Genomic DNA, 17333 nt, shown 5'->3' with positions numbered 1-17333 from the left:
TATACGAAGTGCCAACCTTGATGGATCATGGCCGAGGCATGGGAGAAGTGACAAATAGACCCTCCTTGCTTCACTTCTTCTAGTTCTTTAAATAATTTTGCTATAGATTTTACTTGGCTTATTTGTTTTTCTAGTTTGTCTCCGAACAGCCGATAAAAGCGTATAGGATCTCTATCAGAAGGCTTTTGCTCATTAACCACTGCACCAGTTAATAATGGATATTACAGGTAAACATCAAATAATATGAGACATCATTTTGAAAAATACATAACTGTATAATTGTTGCCTAGTTATACCGTCTATTGTACGGAGTAGAGCTGATAACAACCTTAAGTAAGACTGCATAAGATCAGCTCTATAGAAGTAGAAGCCTAGAAGCACCTACCGTATTGAAACCCGTGATGATTAGATACACATACCACACAATACAGAGCTAGTAAGATATTGTGTTGTGATGCCATAGTAAGCAAACGACAAACTGAGCAAACTATAAATGTATTTATTTGCACTCTTTCTCTCTGGATGTTTCCAATCGCTTACATCGTCGCACACACCATCACACAAATGATTTGATGAATTCAAGTACCGAACAATGGATTAACTTCTACCGGAGGTTGCGCCAACTATGCCTCAGAGTATGTCACATCACACACTATCTCCTTATAAGATACTAACCCTTTAGCTTCAGGCTGGTGGGTGGGATTCACGCGCGACCCTCTTATCTTTCGGTCAGATCAATCTCAAATATTATGAGATAGCCGCCAACTATACCTCAGAGTATGTCACATCACACACTATTTTCTTATAAGACACTAAACCTTTAGCTTCAGGCTGGGTTAGGTTCACGCGCGGGCCTCCTATCTTTCGGTCAACTCAATCTCAAATATCATGAGATAGCCGCCCTAAGAGCCGATGTTCTATCTCAGATCTGAGACAATCGAAGCTCTCATTCAGAACGACTTCCTGGAATCAGTAAGTTATCGATGCCAAACGGGTAACTCAACTTCTAAAGAGTTTCTGTTTATCTCGCAGGAGACGGATGTTCAAGGGAGACAACCGGGGCGTCTTCATTACGACCCAGACCGCGGCCGGTGAACAAGTTCCAAGAAGTCGTCGAGACATGTTCTTCGAGGTTCTTTCTGATGTCTGGCCATCCGATTCAGAGCAGATTGGCTGGATCGACGCGTAGCAGCTTCTCTCTGCATTCAAATGTCGCTGAAGCCATTTGATAGCGTTATTACCTCAGGAACTGTTCAGAATGCTCCGCTAGAGCTAGAGTTCAAATCCATTGTGCGGCACCCGCCTGATCCTAGTATGAGTGAAAGAGATATTATTTTCACGGCTAAGGATCTTACTGCGTGAATACACCAATCTGTTTCGCATATATTTGGCCTGTAGACCTGACTAGACGTAGACTTTGTTTCAGACTATACTCCAGTCTGTATCCACCGTGAGACTATAAGTAGTAGTATGGCATAAATTACTCCTGTATCTAACTTATTGCTATATGTCCGAGAGACAAAGTCTCGGATGTCGTCATACATTATAAGACTCACCCCTGATTCTGATTCAATGTCAGATTCAATCACAAGCCTTCAAAGTCATTTCGCTATGTATGGCCAGCGCTTGTGGGGATAGAGGTGAGACCGGGAGCAAAGCACCTGCACGACTGGCTCTAGTCCTCGTGAACAAACGCCTAAAGGCGCAAAACGGCTTGCGAGGTCGCCCTATATCGCGGGAAAAAGCAAGCATTAATTACCCCAGTTCCAATCCCAACAGTGCCTACCTACATGTACAGCTGAATCTTGCTTTTCCTGCTTGTTTACTTCTTCGGCCTCAATCCTCCCAGTGCACAACGAAATCGCAAGACGTGCAACAACATGCCTCGACGCTCGCTGGCAACTCTCTTCGGGGTTGACCAGACTACCGATGTCAAGCACCATTTCGAGACATCTTGGATCCTACCCCCCGCCGTCCTCGCCGGTCTTCGCGGTCTGATCTCACTGTACATTTTCGCCTCCATCTTCATCTTCTGGTGCTGGTATGGCACCCACGATGACCCCGCCTCCATTGGTCACTCCTTCAGCTACTTCACCTGGCTAACTTACTGGGGTACTGGCTTCTACATGCTATTCGCCGCCATCCATACAGCCTACTACGTACGAACGGGTCACTCGGTTCTCCTCGACCGCTGGCCACGGGTCTTCCGCGTGCTACACAGTCTATTGTATGTGACAGTCACAACCTTCCCGATTCTCGTTACGGTTGTCTTCTGGGCTATCCTCTTCGCTCGGCCGTGGTACAAGGAGCCATTCACCCGCTGGCAAAATGTACGTATATTTTTCGAGTTTGCCTCTATACTTCCTTTCCAACATATCCCCCGCCACATGAACAGAGCTCATATCACAATCCAACCCCACCCCAACCCCGCAACACTCCTCTACTCCGCAGATGTGGAGACAAAAAGCAAAAAAAAGGATCGAATACAAGGCACATTAGCTAACCCACATCTCCAGATCTCCCAACACGTCCTCAACTCCGTCTACGCCCTACTGGAAATCATCCTCCCAGCCACAGCTCCGCACCCCTTCATCGCGATCCCGTTCCTACTCCTCATACTCCTGCTGTACCTCTGCGTCGCATACATCACGCACGAAACCGAGGGCTGGTACCCGTACTCCTTCCTCGACGTCGGCAACCACGGGCAGAAGAGCAATCTTGTGACGGGATACTGTTTCGGCGTTTTGGCTGCGGTCTTGGTTTTCTTCGTCGTTTCCTGGGCGCTGATTCATTTGCGTCGTCGTTTGACGCGCGGTGGGATTAAGCGGGCGAGACGGGACCCGCTGTGCGCGCACGAGGCTTTTAGCGATGCGTGTTTTGGTGAGTCGTCCAATGAGAGGAAGGTTGTGCCGGTCTAGGTCTGTTTTCTTTCTTCTTCTGATAGCAAAGGGGATGGCGCTGCATCATATCAATGATATCCCAACTAGGTAGCGACTAATCTAAAAAGTTTCTATGGCTTTTAAGACTATGTCAATATGTGGTGTGGATAACAAAATCATTAAGAGCGAAGAGTATTTCCAATGATATTATGTATGAAAAAGCATTATTCAAAGCGAGTGCTTTTGATATATTAAAGATGGGAGTGCCAATGAAGCGAGATGTGTACACGGGTCTAAACCCGCTCCCAGCTGGTTTCACTGCCGCTGCCACTCGGGCTCTCGGGATTCATCCCATTCCCACTGCGGTACCCCATCATCAGCGCCACGAGTCCACTGGGAACCCAGGCCCCGATCAGGCTGTACGACCGAGCTCCCCGGCCCACATACATGACAGATTTCTTGGACGCTTTACGGCCGAAGATATCCCGCGAGGTGGGCTCCAAAGCATCCAAAATAGCGTGATGGAGTTTCCGCGCCGGGGATCCGCGTATGGTGCTGGGACCAGCAGAGGCAACTGGGCGCTGCTCAACGCTGGACAGATACTGTGAGGCATAAAGGGCTCGCTGCTGGGTATTCCACGCAAGGACTTCTGTACCTGCTATCTGACTCTGACCATGTCGGTATGTAGGTCCTAGGTCAATATTGCCCAGCTGCAGCTCGACGACATCCACATTGCCTTGTTCGAGGAGACGGAGTTCCTGACGAAGCGAGGCCGCGAAGCCTGAGATTGCTCGGCTTGTGGCGACTTCAGGTCCAGCAAATGGCGCGGAAAGCGAGGATGATATGGAGGGGTAGGCAAAGACAATAGTGCTGCTATTGCTGCGGAGAGTCAGCAGGGGGAGGAATGCCTGCACTGTGAGAATAGGCGAGAGGAGACGGGTGTTGACCGTGTCGGCCCACGATGACGGCGGAATGGTTGCGACAGGGCCTGCGCTATAGTTGGTCGATGGGACCACGATAAGACCACTCAGTTGGCAGGTGTGCGGGGGCACTCCGGCGATGGGTGATTGTGGCTGACTGATCAAGGAGCGAATCTCTTGCAACGAAGGATGGATTTCGGCCGGCGATGAGGATGTCTAGTTACAATGTTAGTTGATTTCTCGCGAATAAAGGATACACAAACAGCACTTACAGTTGTAAGGTCCAACCAGAGAGCCTTGATGTCCACACGGTTCTCAGACTTGATGATATGCTCTTCATCCGCGGAAGTCACAGTCACATATACAATATATCCTCGACGTTCCAAATCCATGGCAATAGCCCTTGTCATCGGTTCGTGCGGCGATCCGGCAACCACTATAATCGCAGAATTAGCACGCGGATCCTAATGCAGATCATATGCAAGCAACACATACCAACAATCTCTTTCCTCGCGCCGCTGCTCGCCCTCCTGGCCTTTCTCCGTTTTCCGTGCAACTTTTTGTTTCCATAGTACAAGACAACGCCGGTTCCGATAAATGCGAGGATAGCCGCCGTCCATGCGCGATTCCGAGTCATCCAGCTTTCCACTCGGTCCGTCATGCCTTGCGATCGCACTCTTGGGGGAGCACGACCCGGACGAATAGTGGCTGGTATCCATGACTGCTGGGCTACCGTATCTTTGATCGCGTGCGCGGCATAGTCGACTTGTCGGTCGATCGAGTCTGCGACGTCGAGAGAATACCGCCTTACGTCATTGGAGATAGACGAGAGCTGGGTAAGGAAGTATCAGCGCCGGAAGCATTCTTTGTCTTCTTCTATCATACTCACGTAGTCAAAAAAGAACTTGTCGTCGCTCGTCATCTTGTTTATTTGAGAACAAGTTGGAATGAAAAAGAAGAGCGAAAGTTCGATAAGATGGATGCTGATAACACTCGCGGTGTTATCGGAAAGGTCACATGAGCAGCGGGTTGTATAAAACAGTCGACGGCGGGAAGCCGCCGGAAGTATACAGGACTAGTCATTGTCTTACGGCTTTTTCACCCTGATTTTTATGCTTTTTCTTGCTTGGAAGCAGTGAAATGTATCAGATTGTTGGGTTTAAGAACTTAGCTATCGTATTAATTTGACATACTGTGAATATATATCTGAATACAAGATGGCCCCAACTGCAAACAAGAGACTCCAAAAATGATAGAAATTACATTCCAAGTATCCTCCAGCTCAAGTGTTACCTAGATATAGCGCACTTCCAATTAAATTCAGAATTGTGTCTACAAGTATATGACTGAGAAAACATCATCTGATGTATATTCATGTCACGTGATCGAATTCACCACCTGATATCTCAGGCGGTGAATCCAGACGTTAGTTATGCAGGGCATCCATGGATGTTCCAAACTTGGATTCATTCTGGAATTTCCATCACTGGCTATGTTCCTTTGACTTGTTCCTGGCTGCCTACACCGCCATATAGGTCATGCTCTGATGAAATCTTCTTGCTTAGATCCTGGCCTCGGAGGAGGCCATCCCAACGAAGGCAGTAACCTACCAGCAGTGTACTGTTTACCATATCGTGCAAGGTCTTGATCAAAAATCTCGAAAATGCGGGAGCTAGACCCTCTAATATCAGAATATCGCCATGAAAAGAACCTCCCCCGAGAAGCCGAGGCTCTCTTGATCCTGCGCAAAGTCGCATCGTTGGTCAAACCGATCATGCGACAGCGCGCCTGGAGAGTGGCCACGCTCTGTGAATTTTATCCGCGGCAGCGAAACCTGCTGGGTCTGAACGTCAACGCGGGCCAGAAGATTTGTCTAAGATTGCGGTATCCCTCGGACCAACGGCAATTTCTCCCCTTTGAACAGATTTTGGATACCATGCTTCATGAGTGAGTGATTTTACATCTAAATATCCTACAAATACAAAATCTAATAAAGTTTAGACTCTGCCACAACGTGATCGGTCCTCACAACCAGCAGTTTCATGCGCTGTGGAATCAACTTCGCGATGAGCATGAGCAACTAGCCCAAAAAGGCTACACTGGAGAGGGCTTTTTATCTCAAGGAAAGCGTCTGGGTGGCCAAAGAATTCCGCTGGATGAAGCTCGACGTCAAGCTCGTGCCGCTGCTGAACAGCGAAGGGTTCTTGCCAAAAATTCCGGCAAGAAGCTAGGCGGCACCCGCGTGCTCCGAGGAACAGATATGCGAAAGCTCCGGGCTGACGCTGCCCAGCGGCGTATTGAAGTGACCCAGGGCTGTGCTTCTGGTACAGACCGAAGCACCGAACTTGCGGAAGAGGCCTCGCATGGGTTCAGAACCCAGGCTGAGGAAGATGACGCAAACGAGCGGGCCATCATGGAGGCCTTCATTGAACTGATACAGGAAGAAGAGAGGGAGAAATATGAGTCGTCGTATGTTACGCCAAGTCAAGAAAACCCGGCAGGACCTCGGACAAAATCGTCACCGCCACCTGCTGCTTCCGACATTCCACCTGCAGTCTCCGAAGATTTGCCTGTAATTCCAAAAGAAGCCCCGTCATCAGATCGCAATGAAGCTGTTGATCTTACAGCCGATAATAGCTCATACGAGACACCCTGGATCTGCCCAATGTGCACGCTCGAGAACCCGTCCACCTTCTTATGTTGTGACGCCTGTGCAGCAGAACGACCACCTCCGACCAACACGCCATCCACATCCGCCTCTGGCCGCCATTCTACCCAGCCAGTGCGTTCGGAGTCACGAAACTCGAAGAAAAGGCGTTTATCTCTTGGTCGAAAGGAAGAGACGAAAGCGAGTCCCGGGGATACATTTGTTTTCAAGAACCGAACCCGTGCACTGGATACCCTCAAATCCTTGGACCGGGGTGCAGATAAGAAGCCTCTTGGATGGGTTTGCATATCGTGCAGTAGCTTTATGGAGACCCAGTGGTGGACATGTTCTTGCTGTGGGACTATGAAGCCGTCCTCTTGACCATACCTCGAGATTTTTCACCACCACATTTCTTGTACATGGAATCATGACCGTTATGAAATAAATGCCGGTATATAAATGAATAATGATTGAATATTGAACATTATCCAAATCTTTATACAAATTCCGTATCCACTAGTACCTAGAGCCCCATACAAAAGCAACACGTGACCAGAATGACTAATAAAGCTCCACCGGGCCAAATTTTCTCACAAAACTCCCGACAAACTCTTTCCTTTTCTCTAGCTCCAACCAACACCAAAGTCCAGCGTGGGCCAAGATCAATAAATGAGATTGACCTTCGGTCCAAGCTGGAAGAACCCACTAATAGGTATGTGGCACTAAACTCCCCTGACAGGACTACAAGGAAACATCGCACCAAACAGACTCTATCATGATGAGATTCGCATTAGAACCGGAATTTTAATAGGAAGAGCCGGAAGAGGTATGACAGGGGCTGAAATCCCTGTCGTCGATGCTTACATTGGTTCTCCTGAGTAGAGTCTTTGATGCTTGTTGTTTCTTTGTGGTCTTGGACAGATCAACATTGCTTGGAGTAAATCGCTAACGATGTCTCTCGCAATTCAGATTTCTGATTCGTTTCCGGTATTATCGATTGCTTGGATTGTTGCACGTAGAAGAATATAATAGCTAGACCAATTGAATAAATTATTCTATTACTTTGATACCCTTGGGTCTATGAAAATTCAGTAGACAATTATCCCAGAGAAAAGGTTATATTTCACTTCGAAATTGAACTATAATACATTCCTTATATTCTCTTCAACTCCCAAGGATATAAAACTTTTATATGGAAACCAACATAGAGAAAACCTCCAAGGTAACGAGGTCGAAAATGATCACAACGCCAATAGACATGCTTGTACACAAACCTAATCCTAAACTCAGGCAACGCTGACAAACTGGCGCTTCTTGCCCGTGCCCTTGGAGGCTTGCTGCTCCTCCCAGGTATCCTCATCAATATAGTCCGTGACACTCTGCTCGCGGATCTGGTTGCCGATGAATTGCAGTGCGGAAAGGTTGAAGCCCATCTCGTCCTTCTGCCGGGCAAGGACCCGACGCAGCGACACCCGAATGCTGTCGAGCATAGGGCGCATCATCTTGCTGGCAACAATCTGACGGTGGTGGGTCTTCAAGATGAAGAACAACACGCGGCAGGTGAGGGGCACGTTCCATTCGCGATCAGCCCAGATGTTGAGGAAGGTGAAGAGAGCGGGGAGTTTGGAGAATGGTAGAACCAAGAGAGCGTCCTGGAGCGCAGCTGCGGGGATCTTCTGGACGGTGTTCAGAACGTGCTGCTCGGCGGAGACGTTGTTGAGAGCCAGGTAAACTGGGTTACGATCAGGCGCGGCGGCGTTGGGGTTGGCAGCCTTGACCTTGCGCCAGTCGCGTACGACTTCGAGATCCTCGAGGCCTAGTTCCAGAGCTTCCATGATCTTTTCTCCGGCCATGAGAGTGCCGGTCGTTTGCTTGCCAGCATCGACGGCCTCGGCCTTCTCGCCGTCCTCGCCGTCCTCCTGCTCGAGGGACGCGGTGAGTGTGCTGTCGTAAGCCTCTTCCATTTCCTTCTCACGCTCTTCCTCTAAGAACAGCGGCTCGTCTGTTTGCTGCCAGATGCGGATGCTCTTGTCGTGACTGGCACTGACAATGAAATCACCAGTGCGACTCATGGCAAGTGCCCAGATCTCACCGTGGTGACCAACAAGGCGCTGGATTTGCTCGAACTTGTCACCGTCCCAGTATTTGATGATGCGGTCCTTGCTTGCACTGAAGAAGTTGTGACCGTTTCCATCCTTGTTGTGAGGAACGAATGCCACTGCCATGATACTGTCCTCGTGGGCCAAGAAGGCCTTGTGACAGTCACCAAAGTCCAAACCCCAGAGTCGAACGGTTTTATCAGCTGAGCAAGTGACAATTAGTTTGCTGTCATGAGAAATATCCATGCTCAAAACAGGAAGCTTGTGTCCGTAAAGGTTGAGGAAAAGCTTCAGGGAGTCGACGAAGAAGACCTTCACGGTGTTGTCTAAGAGAGAAACCGCCAGAAGTCGTGCATCCGGAGAGAAACGAAGGTTGAGGATATCGTCGTTGACCTTCAGCGTCCTGGTGTGTGCCAGCTTGAGACGGGGAGTGGTACGTTTGGTTCCCGGGATCTCCTCCTGGACGACCTGGAAGTTCCAAAACTTGGCTGTCTTGTCTGCGCTTCCACTGACCATAGACTTGCCATCTGGGTGCACGTGAAGTGACCACACGGGTCCGTCGTGGGCTTTGATAGTGTCGAGCAATGTTGAGGATGCGATATCAAATACCTCGAGTTCTCCGTTCTTGTTACCAACAACGACAATCTTATCACCAGGAAGGAATGCAGAACACAGGGAATATCCACACTCAAGTGTTCGTAGACAGCTTTCGGTGCGAACATTCCAAATCTTGAGAGTGCCGTTTGAAGCAGAGGCAAGCATTCGGTCATCGGAGCTCAATGCAATTGACCGGATATCTGTTCGGTGACCAGGAATGTCCACTGCCAAGCTCCGAGTGTAGTCCGGATCCTCGCTGTCGGTGTTCTTTTTGTTCGCTGGCACAATGTTGTAGGCTTCAAGCTGGTTGTTGGTTGTTGCGGCAAGAAGGTTCAAGCCACTTGACTTATTGGTCATCCAGTCAAAGGAACGAACCTTTCCACCAGTTCGCACGATGACATGTTGGACAAAGACTTCTGATACAGGAGCGGCGGAAACATCCTCGGGCTTATCGTTATCCTCTTCCGGTGCGTTCTCCTCGGTGCGAGCCTCCTTCTCCTTTCTTCTCTTCTTCTTCCGGGCCATACTCTTCTGTACCTCCGACTGAGAGCGAATGCGCCAAACCTCAACTGACTTGTCGGAACCATGGAATGCAACGTAGTCTGAGCGGGGGTGGAATCGGATGCCAATTGTGCGGTCTTTGCCATGTCGGTAGAAAGTTCCTCGTTCTGTGAGAATTCGGCGACCATCCGCGCCCACCTTCTCCTTGGAGATCTCCATCATAGCCGCCTCGTTAATCGACCAAACCCTAAGTTCACCATCGTTACCGGCTGTGATACATCCGCCTTGGTCAGGCGAAAGACCCAAGCTCCAGCATTCGCCATTTGATTGTGCCACATGTGTTTCAATGCAGTGCTGAGAGGCAAGATCCCATACTTTGATCAATGCGTCCTTTCCGGTGGTCAATAGGAATCCCGAGTGTTCATTCAATCCGGAAGCAGTGAGCAATTCTGGGGAGGGGAATAGGAAGTGTAGTGATGTGATCTGATCGGTGTGTCCGCGAAGTCTGAAAAGACCAGTCTCAGTGATCAAATCCCAGAGGATGATATCGGTATCTTTCGAACCACTGGCGAGGCGCACACCGGCGTTGTCGAAGGCCAACTTGGTGACGGCGGATTTGTGACCGTTGAAAGAAATAATGACCGTAGCGGTGCGCGAATCCCAAAGACGAATACTTCCATCCTCGTAGCTGAGAAGGGACATAATAGTTAGAGAAAACCATCCGACTAGGTCACACCAGAGGACACTCACCCAACCGCGAAGATATCTTCATCTGTCATGCTCTGAGTGATCACACTAACCTGCGCTCTGCAGACAGAATCGCGCCATCTTCCAAGAAGTTCTCCCTTCTTCACATCCCAACACAGAACTTCCTCACCTGCGCCGACAATTGCTCGTCCGGCGCCCGTCTGGCGTGCAATGCCAATCTGGTCATCTTTGGCCCAAACCGCATTCGAAGACGCCGAGGCGATGAGCCCGAATGTGTTCGAATGCTCGAACTTACTGTGTAAGGGTTAGCGCTCAGATCAGAGGATTCCAAACCACAGAAAATCGCACGTACAAGTATGATTTCACCATCGTTGAGGGTGGATGGGAAAATTTTTGGAATCTCCGATTGCTATCGATAGGACAAAATTAATACGGTCGGCGACAGCGACCTCTCCGGCTCCCCCACCGCCCATGACGATCACGGTCGACCTCACAACAGCCACCTATCTGCACTGAATACCATCCATTGTCCTGCCCGTCATGCTACTCTTAGATTATCAGAATGCTTTGATCCAGTCACTCCTTACGGAGCGTTTTTCTGGGTATGTTTTGTTCCTCCTCCTCGGCAATGCGATCCTGCGCATTGTATACACACAACCCCGAAGCAGGCACCCAGCTAACAAGCCGAACTCAGAGCACCCCCAACCTCCATTGACCAAGTGGTTTCCGACTTCGACGGTGTGACATTTCACCTTTCTACCCCCGAGTCTAAGACCAAGATCCTCATCTCGATCAATGTGAAATGCTACAAGGAACTGGTCCAGTATGGAGCTCAGGAGGTATTGGAGAGAGAATACGGTCCTTATATTGTATCTCCGGAGCCTGGCTATGATTTCTCGGTACAAATCGATCTTGAAAACCTGCCCGCAGAGGAGGAGGCCCGAAATGACCTGATTATGAACCTTGCCCTCCTGAAACGGAATGCAATGGCTGCCCCCTTTGAGAAAGCATTCGACGAATTCAACAAGCTCGCCGAGGAGGCTTCCAGGTACACCTCAGAGTCAGCACCACAGGGTATCCAGGAAGGCGGTGAAGTTATGGCGATTCACTACCGTGAAGAGGAGGCCATCTATATCAAGGCCAACTGGGACCGAGTCACAGTGATCTTCAGCACCGTGTTCCGCGAAGAGACAGACCGGATCTTTGGAAAGGTCTTCCTGCAGGTTCGTACTTTGCTACAATTGGTCCATTCATGAGAACCCCTGACTGACAGCCCATAGGAATTCGTCGACGCCCGGCGACGTGTCTTGACACTTCAGAACGCCCCCCAGGTCCTGTTCCGTAACGACCCTCCTCTTGAGCTTGCAAACGTTCCTGGTCTGAATGCTACTGGAGGCGAAGTTAGCTATGTCACCTTCGGTATGGATGCATATTGCGCTATCAATCTCCATTTTAGTGCTGACTCGGCTTGCAGTTCTATTCCCTCGACACCTGACCCCGCAGCGTCGTTATGAAAACATTTCTCACATCCAGACCTTCCGTGATTATTTCCACTACCACATCAAAGCCTCAAAGGTATGCGGTTTCTCTCGGTCTTGTTTAGGGATTGATCACTAAACATTTTGCAGGCCTACATCCACACTCGAATGAGGAAGAGGACAGCGGATTTCCTCCAGGGTATGTATCGTCCGAGCAAAGAAAGTATGTTCACTGCTAACTCACAACAGTGCTCAACCGAGCTCGGCCCGAGAATGAAGAACGTGAGCGCAAGACTGCTAGTGGTCGTACGTTCCGAGTGCAGGGTTAGAGCCTTGAGTTTCTTTGTTTGTATGAGCCAATTCAAGTTTATTGTTATTGTTTATATACTTTTTCCTTGTTCCCATGCTACCTAGCAGCACATTTGCTCCTAGGCGATCTGGAACGTACACAGGTGGATGTTCATGTTGCCCTCTTAGAAGACAGTCTCCGGTTCTGATAAGCTGGTAGGGTGGTTGTATATAGCATGTGGTATTGAACTGCGTTGATCTGCGGATTTTCAGCCTCTGAAACACCGGGCTGGGGAAACATCGGCCTTACAGGTGCGTGGAACCGAGACAAGCCCCGAAAAAGAGCCCAAAGCTAAGCTCGGGATAAAGATGAGGCCCCATGGGCACCGGGTGTTGGTGTCTGGTATTCTTGCTTCACTCCGTTGATGATAGTCTCATACGGACCTGACTTGGAAAGGTGTTGGCACTGACTTGCCGGTATATTTGGCAAGCATCATACATCCATGGATCTACCTAGGTATTTTCGGTTGTAAGGTTGGTTTATAAGGTTAGCCAACACTCGAATAGGTTCTCCAGCCGCTTCCAGTGTTCGAAGAACGCGTTTACGAGATCATGTCCTATTTACATCTATGAATACTTGTATTATGTGCACAATGTGTCGTGAGGCTTCGAAGCGCGCAGTTGGTCCTGCCCATTTAAGGTTAAATGTGTTGCGGCGTTTGCCGTGGTGAGTCGCGCCTACCTGATATGGACCGTTCGCCATAGTTGATCGAGTGAGTGGACAATTGTACTGATGATCTGGGCAAGTATAAATACCCACGTACCTGCCCTTTCCTTTCTTCCTTTTCCAACAATCCCACACTGCAAAGATTCTGTGATTGAAAAACAAAAACACCAGAAATTCAACATGGTTAACAACCACAAACCTGGTATATGGGGAGCTGCTCTCGGCAAACTACGAAAGACCTCACAGTCTTCGCAGTCTTCGCAGTCTGCAACCCAAGCTACACGTGAGCAAGAGACTCCCCGTGCGCTTGCCCAGGACAAGCAGCTTGTTTATCCTCGTTTCCAGCGCCCTGTATCGGACGATGCCCCTGTTTATTCTGAATTCATGTTCCCACCTACTCCTCTCCCAACTGTCCCCATGGCGGACAATGCCAATCTTGATCCTCTAGCAATGGCTTCTACCATTTCCATGGCTCGCCTGAATGCTCTGAAGTCCGGAAAGGACTTGGATTTGTTTATCCAACGGGGTAAGAACTGTATTGATGCGTATGCCCAGGCCACCAAGGCCATTATGGAAGAGGCTTGTGCCCGCGTCAAAGATGGAGAGGCCCCTCCACATGAGGAGATTGAACGGATGAAGGAACGCTTCTACAAATACTGCCAGTCAATTGTGGAGGAAGCATTGTCCATAGTCTCAGACGGTACCGATCACCCCCGGAAGGCCGAAGCTCCCAGCAGCTCGACCATGCCTTCAATGATCTCCTCAACTTCAACCACTATATCTGAGGGAAGAACACCCTTCCAATTTGGCTCGCTTGTTGACAGATCAGGATTCTCTGAGACATTGGTAACTGACTTGGCACCATGCATTGGTTTCACTTTTGAGAGATTTGACCCTGACCTGTGATAGCTCGCGTCTAGCGGCCAGCGCCGTCTTCGTCTCTACACCGTCAGTAGTGACGACTGGGTCATGGTCCCATCAGTGCCCTCGCCCACAACCCCAACCAAGCTCGTGGTCCCCGAAAACATGGATCCTGTTGAGGAATCGATTCATCTCGGTGTCATCGTGCGCATTTTCGGCAAGTTGTATACAATGTCGAAGATGATGGAGATTATCCTCTTGTATTACGGCGCCGAGGTATATTTTGAGCTTACAACTTTACTCTTGTCCCATACTTTTACGCCTTTTTTCTTGGAAATATAACAGCTAACACCGAGTTTCCACTCTTAGCCGGACAACTACCAGACCGGTCTGCCATACTGGATCAGACGCAGCGAGCAAAACATTCGCTCCCAGAAGATTGCTGTGCTAGTTGACACCGTCGAAAACCTTTACTATGCCCTATATGCCCGCATCACAATTGAGCTGGCCTGCATTGAGCTCTGCGGTTCCTACCCAGTCGACACTAGTGCATTGCGGGTTGAGATGCCATTCCTTATGCCAGAGGCTGATCATCTCTACCGCATCGTCCTAGCGTTCAAGGAAGTACTGGACTCTCCAGAGATCTGCGCAATCCTTCGGACAGACATTATCGCCTACTTCCAACAAGGATACATCAACCAGATTATGAAAAAGAAGAGCCAGAACGATGTCCCTTTCTTTGACCCCCTCGGATACCGCCCATTTGCAATGAGAACTGTCTCCTACAGACAGGGGGCCTACTGTCAGAAATGGAAGGGACTCATTCCATTCTTTGACCTCATCCCAGCAGAGACCATGGCAGTAATGTCGGAGAAGTATCTCACTATGACTCCAGTGAGTATTCCGCCTGACGACGTTCCATTCGAGGAGCTGCCATGGATCCCCTTGGAAGATGTGCCAACGGCTGTCTGGGACACGGATGTTGTGAAAGATAACCGCTTGTCGGATACTGCTAAAGGTCTGGGAACAACTATCGGAGAATTGCGCAGGACGGAGTCTATCCCCAGACTTTACAACCTTGCCAGGCGACGAAAGTGCATTTGCAACTCTATCTGTGGATGTTCCTGGGAGTGTACCGACAAGAATCGCCGCGACTGTCCTTGTGCAGAACGACATGTACGCATCATGGCGGCCAAGCGTGGACTTGCATACAGACGGAATCTACCAACTCCTGCTTTCCCTGCTACTGCTTCTACCACTGCTCGCATGTTCTTCGAAGGTTTGGCTGAGCTCAAACGTGATGTCAAGGCTGCTGATATCGCCAATGTGTTGAACCATGCTTTCGAACTGTTTTCTCTGTTGATTGCAAGGGAACGCGAGATGACTTCCAGGGGAGGCTCCCAGGAAAGCTTCTAAGATCGCAGTCCTGTCACTCTAACCACGACTTACGATTACGATTACGACTGCAGCTATGACTACGATTTACGATTCACATTTCAGTTCAGCTGATGGACTACAAGCGAGGATTCCCAGAGAAGTGGCGTTTCAAAGCAAACAACAAAGTCACAACGGAAAGGAGGAAAGGAGGAAAGGTTAGTCAATCTCACCGTGGGATTGTTGGGGAGAAACAATCGAAGGGAAGCAAGGGGAAGCCAAGGGGAAATAATATCATTTGACAGATATGAAACTGATCATGAACCATGTCATTTATTTGATGAAGTGACCACGAGAGGTCTACATATCCATTTTCAAAATGAATTGATTAACCCCCAGATGCTATTCCATGTTACGTACAGACTCACCTATCCCATATCCGACGGTTTAACTTCATCAACAATAGAGCACGAGGCTGTACTTGTGGGACCCATAATAAGTGATAGATTTTGGATTACCCGGCTTCACGAATCCCCTACCTTAATAATAATAATAGCTCAGTATTGACGAGGAAATAATCTTCGCCGGTATCTTGTGGTATTTTGAAGCTCTCTCCAGCTTTCAGTCAGATCGACGATTGATGCCAGGCCGGTTAGGATGCAGCCGAAGTTAGACAAACCGTACTACTGTGGAGATGAGGTCAAAATAAGGTCGGCCAACCCTGGAGATAATTGCATTTTGATTGGTCGGTATCTAGAGCCTCGTCTATTTATTAAGCTTACCCACGGTTCAATTGTTTACGACTCGACAGTATGATTAACAGATTCAATATATGGCTTTTCTGATGTCTTTTTTAGTGTCTATACTGACTTCGAATTTGGTTTTTGTACTACCTATTGGTCTTTAAATAGAAAATGTACCAGTTGAAGCAATTGTATCTAAAACACTCAACCTTAGAAGTATACCGGTGGCACACTTAGTCGCCCTGAGATCAAACCAAGCGATACTCACTTTGATTTGAAGGTCCGGGTGCACTTGCCTCCAGGTGTACCTGCCTCTGGGTATACCTGCTCATGGGTATATAAGACCACCCCCCGTGGACTATAGGTAGGCCTGTAAGTCACATCATCTATCATATCAAAATGGAGTCGAATGCCAACCAATGCCGATGCCCGGAGAGATACCCACAGCCGTGGAAAGCCCCCCTCATTAGCCTAATTGGCCTCGCTTTTGTGGTTTTGGTTGTGATATTGGTGGTGCGGTATGTGATGTCTCATTCGTTCTCTCTTGCTATGTCTGTCGTGCTAACAGTTATTTCTGAAGGTTCCATGGCCAGAGGGCCTCCTGAACTACCAACGGAATTATTTCGAACAGAAGGACGAGGAGCTTGGGCTAAAGTCGTTGATGAGGTAAGTTGAAAGTGCCCGTGGGAGGTGTAGGCCTTGGAAAAGATACCTATACTCACTAAAAGTGCCTGACTCTAGCCCGAGAGGCCCCATCTCTTCAGCCAGGCACGGCCCAGTCCCCCGCGACAAGCGAGATGGACGCGGACGAGCAGGAAGCGGAAGAGAAGAAGCCTACCCCTCCCCGTCTTATCGTCCCGTACGACAACTGCGCCGGCGACGATCTCCCCCTGGTGCAAAAGGCAGACTGTGAGTCAGTGGAGTTTGCCGTGCCACCGCAGGGATGCCGCCTGGCTCCTCAGCCCGGAGATTTCGGAACCATTCCCGACATCTTCCACGCCCTCAAAGACAAGGGCGTGATTAGGTGTTGGGAGAAGGATGTGGTGCCGTGGTCGGGGTGGTTCTGTTATGCTGCCTACGTCTTCCACTACCTCGTCCACGGCACTAGCAAGAGGAGGATATTTCAGAAAAGATTATGTTCTGTTTTGTTTTCTTATTCCAACCGCCTACCCCGGAACCGGCCGAATGGTGGATCCGCTCATCCTTTTCCTCCCGCAGGCCGTCACCCCCTGCTCATCATGTACATATTATTGGTTTGGCCTGGTTTGGCCTCGGTGTTTCTTGTCTGTTATTTATATACCCATAGTCTCCCAAGGCCTCGTTGGTTTTTGTGTTTTCATTTGGTATCATTAATAGAATTTTGATTCCCTGATTGTTCTTCTTGGTTTCTATTCTCATGTATACAGAGAGGTAACAGGTGTATATAGCCGGGGCGAGAATACCATGGCTGCCATCGATAGCGTTCAACCCGCACTGGTAGAGCGCCTCTACGAGTAAGGGCGCCTTGGCGG

At 49.2% G+C, this 17333-nt stretch overlaps 8 protein-coding genes across 8 annotated transcripts; 6 read left to right on the top strand and 2 right to left on the bottom strand.

Annotated features, from left to right (window-relative positions):
* Window positions 1–912: 912 nt before the first annotated feature.
* Window positions 913–1189, top strand: N7518_002854 (uncharacterized protein; the record flags this gene model as incomplete). The annotated part of the gene is made up of 2 exons (XM_057183781.1): window positions 913–972; window positions 1013–1189. 2 exons carry the CDS (start codon window positions 913–915, stop codon window positions 1187–1189), a joined length of 237 nt encoding a protein of 78 aa, XP_057045231.1.
* Window positions 1190–1880: 691 nt separating this feature from the next.
* N7518_002853 (uncharacterized protein) lies at window positions 1881–2918 on the top strand (the record flags this gene model as incomplete). The annotated part of the gene is made up of 1 exon (XM_057183780.1): window positions 1881–2918. One exon carries the CDS (start codon window positions 1881–1883, stop codon window positions 2916–2918), a length of 1038 nt encoding a protein of 345 aa, XP_057045230.1.
* Window positions 2919–3172: 254 nt separating this feature from the next.
* Window positions 3173–4721, bottom strand: N7518_002852 (DUF1776 domain-containing protein; the record flags this gene model as incomplete). Its single annotated transcript, XM_057183779.1, has 4 exons — window positions 3173–4015; window positions 4072–4235; window positions 4295–4631; window positions 4689–4721. The coding sequence occupies 4 exons, from the start codon at window positions 4719–4721 to the stop codon at window positions 3173–3175; spliced, it is 1377 nt and encodes a 458-aa protein (XP_057045229.1).
* A 741-nt stretch (window positions 4722–5462) lies between these two features.
* Window positions 5463–6827, top strand: N7518_002851 (metalloendopeptidase WSS1; the record flags this gene model as incomplete). Its single annotated transcript, XM_057183778.1, has 2 exons — window positions 5463–5746; window positions 5801–6827. 2 exons carry the CDS (start codon window positions 5463–5465, stop codon window positions 6825–6827), a joined length of 1311 nt encoding a protein of 436 aa, XP_057045228.1.
* A 905-nt stretch (window positions 6828–7732) lies between these two features.
* Window positions 7733–10720, bottom strand: N7518_002850 (snoRNA-binding rRNA-processing protein DIP2; the record flags this gene model as incomplete). The annotated part of the gene is made up of 3 exons (XM_057183777.1): window positions 7733–10331; window positions 10394–10645; window positions 10704–10720. The coding sequence occupies 3 exons, from the start codon at window positions 10718–10720 to the stop codon at window positions 7733–7735; spliced, it is 2868 nt and encodes a 955-aa protein (XP_057045227.1).
* A 171-nt stretch (window positions 10721–10891) lies between these two features.
* On the top strand, window positions 10892–12158 carry N7518_002849 (actin-related protein 2/3 complex subunit 2; the record flags this gene model as incomplete). The annotated part of the gene is made up of 6 exons (XM_057183776.1): window positions 10892–10953; window positions 11046–11574; window positions 11632–11770; window positions 11826–11926; window positions 11980–12028; window positions 12079–12158. The coding sequence occupies 6 exons, from the start codon at window positions 10892–10894 to the stop codon at window positions 12156–12158; spliced, it is 960 nt and encodes a 319-aa protein (XP_057045226.1).
* Window positions 12159–13024: 866 nt separating this feature from the next.
* Window positions 13025–15121, top strand: N7518_002848 (uncharacterized protein; the record flags this gene model as incomplete). Its single annotated transcript, XM_057183775.1, has 3 exons — window positions 13025–13690; window positions 13754–13981; window positions 14075–15121. The coding sequence occupies 3 exons, from the start codon at window positions 13025–13027 to the stop codon at window positions 15119–15121; spliced, it is 1941 nt and encodes a 646-aa protein (XP_057045225.1).
* A 1100-nt stretch (window positions 15122–16221) lies between these two features.
* Window positions 16222–17319, top strand: N7518_002847 (uncharacterized protein; the record flags this gene model as incomplete). Its single annotated transcript, XM_057183774.1, has 3 exons — window positions 16222–16488; window positions 16551–17062; window positions 17250–17319. The coding sequence occupies 3 exons, from the start codon at window positions 16222–16224 to the stop codon at window positions 17317–17319; spliced, it is 849 nt and encodes a 282-aa protein (XP_057045224.1).
* Between the last annotated feature and the right edge of the window lie 14 nt (window positions 17320–17333).

This window comes from Penicillium psychrosexuale, assembly GCF_028828465.1.
Source record: "Penicillium psychrosexuale strain IBT 29551 chromosome Unknown utg000002l, whole genome shotgun sequence".
NCBI lineage: Eukaryota > Fungi > Ascomycota > Eurotiomycetes > Eurotiales > Aspergillaceae > Penicillium > Penicillium psychrosexuale.
The sequence above is the reverse complement of the archived record's forward strand: the minus strand, read 5'-3'. Positions and strand labels throughout refer to the sequence as shown.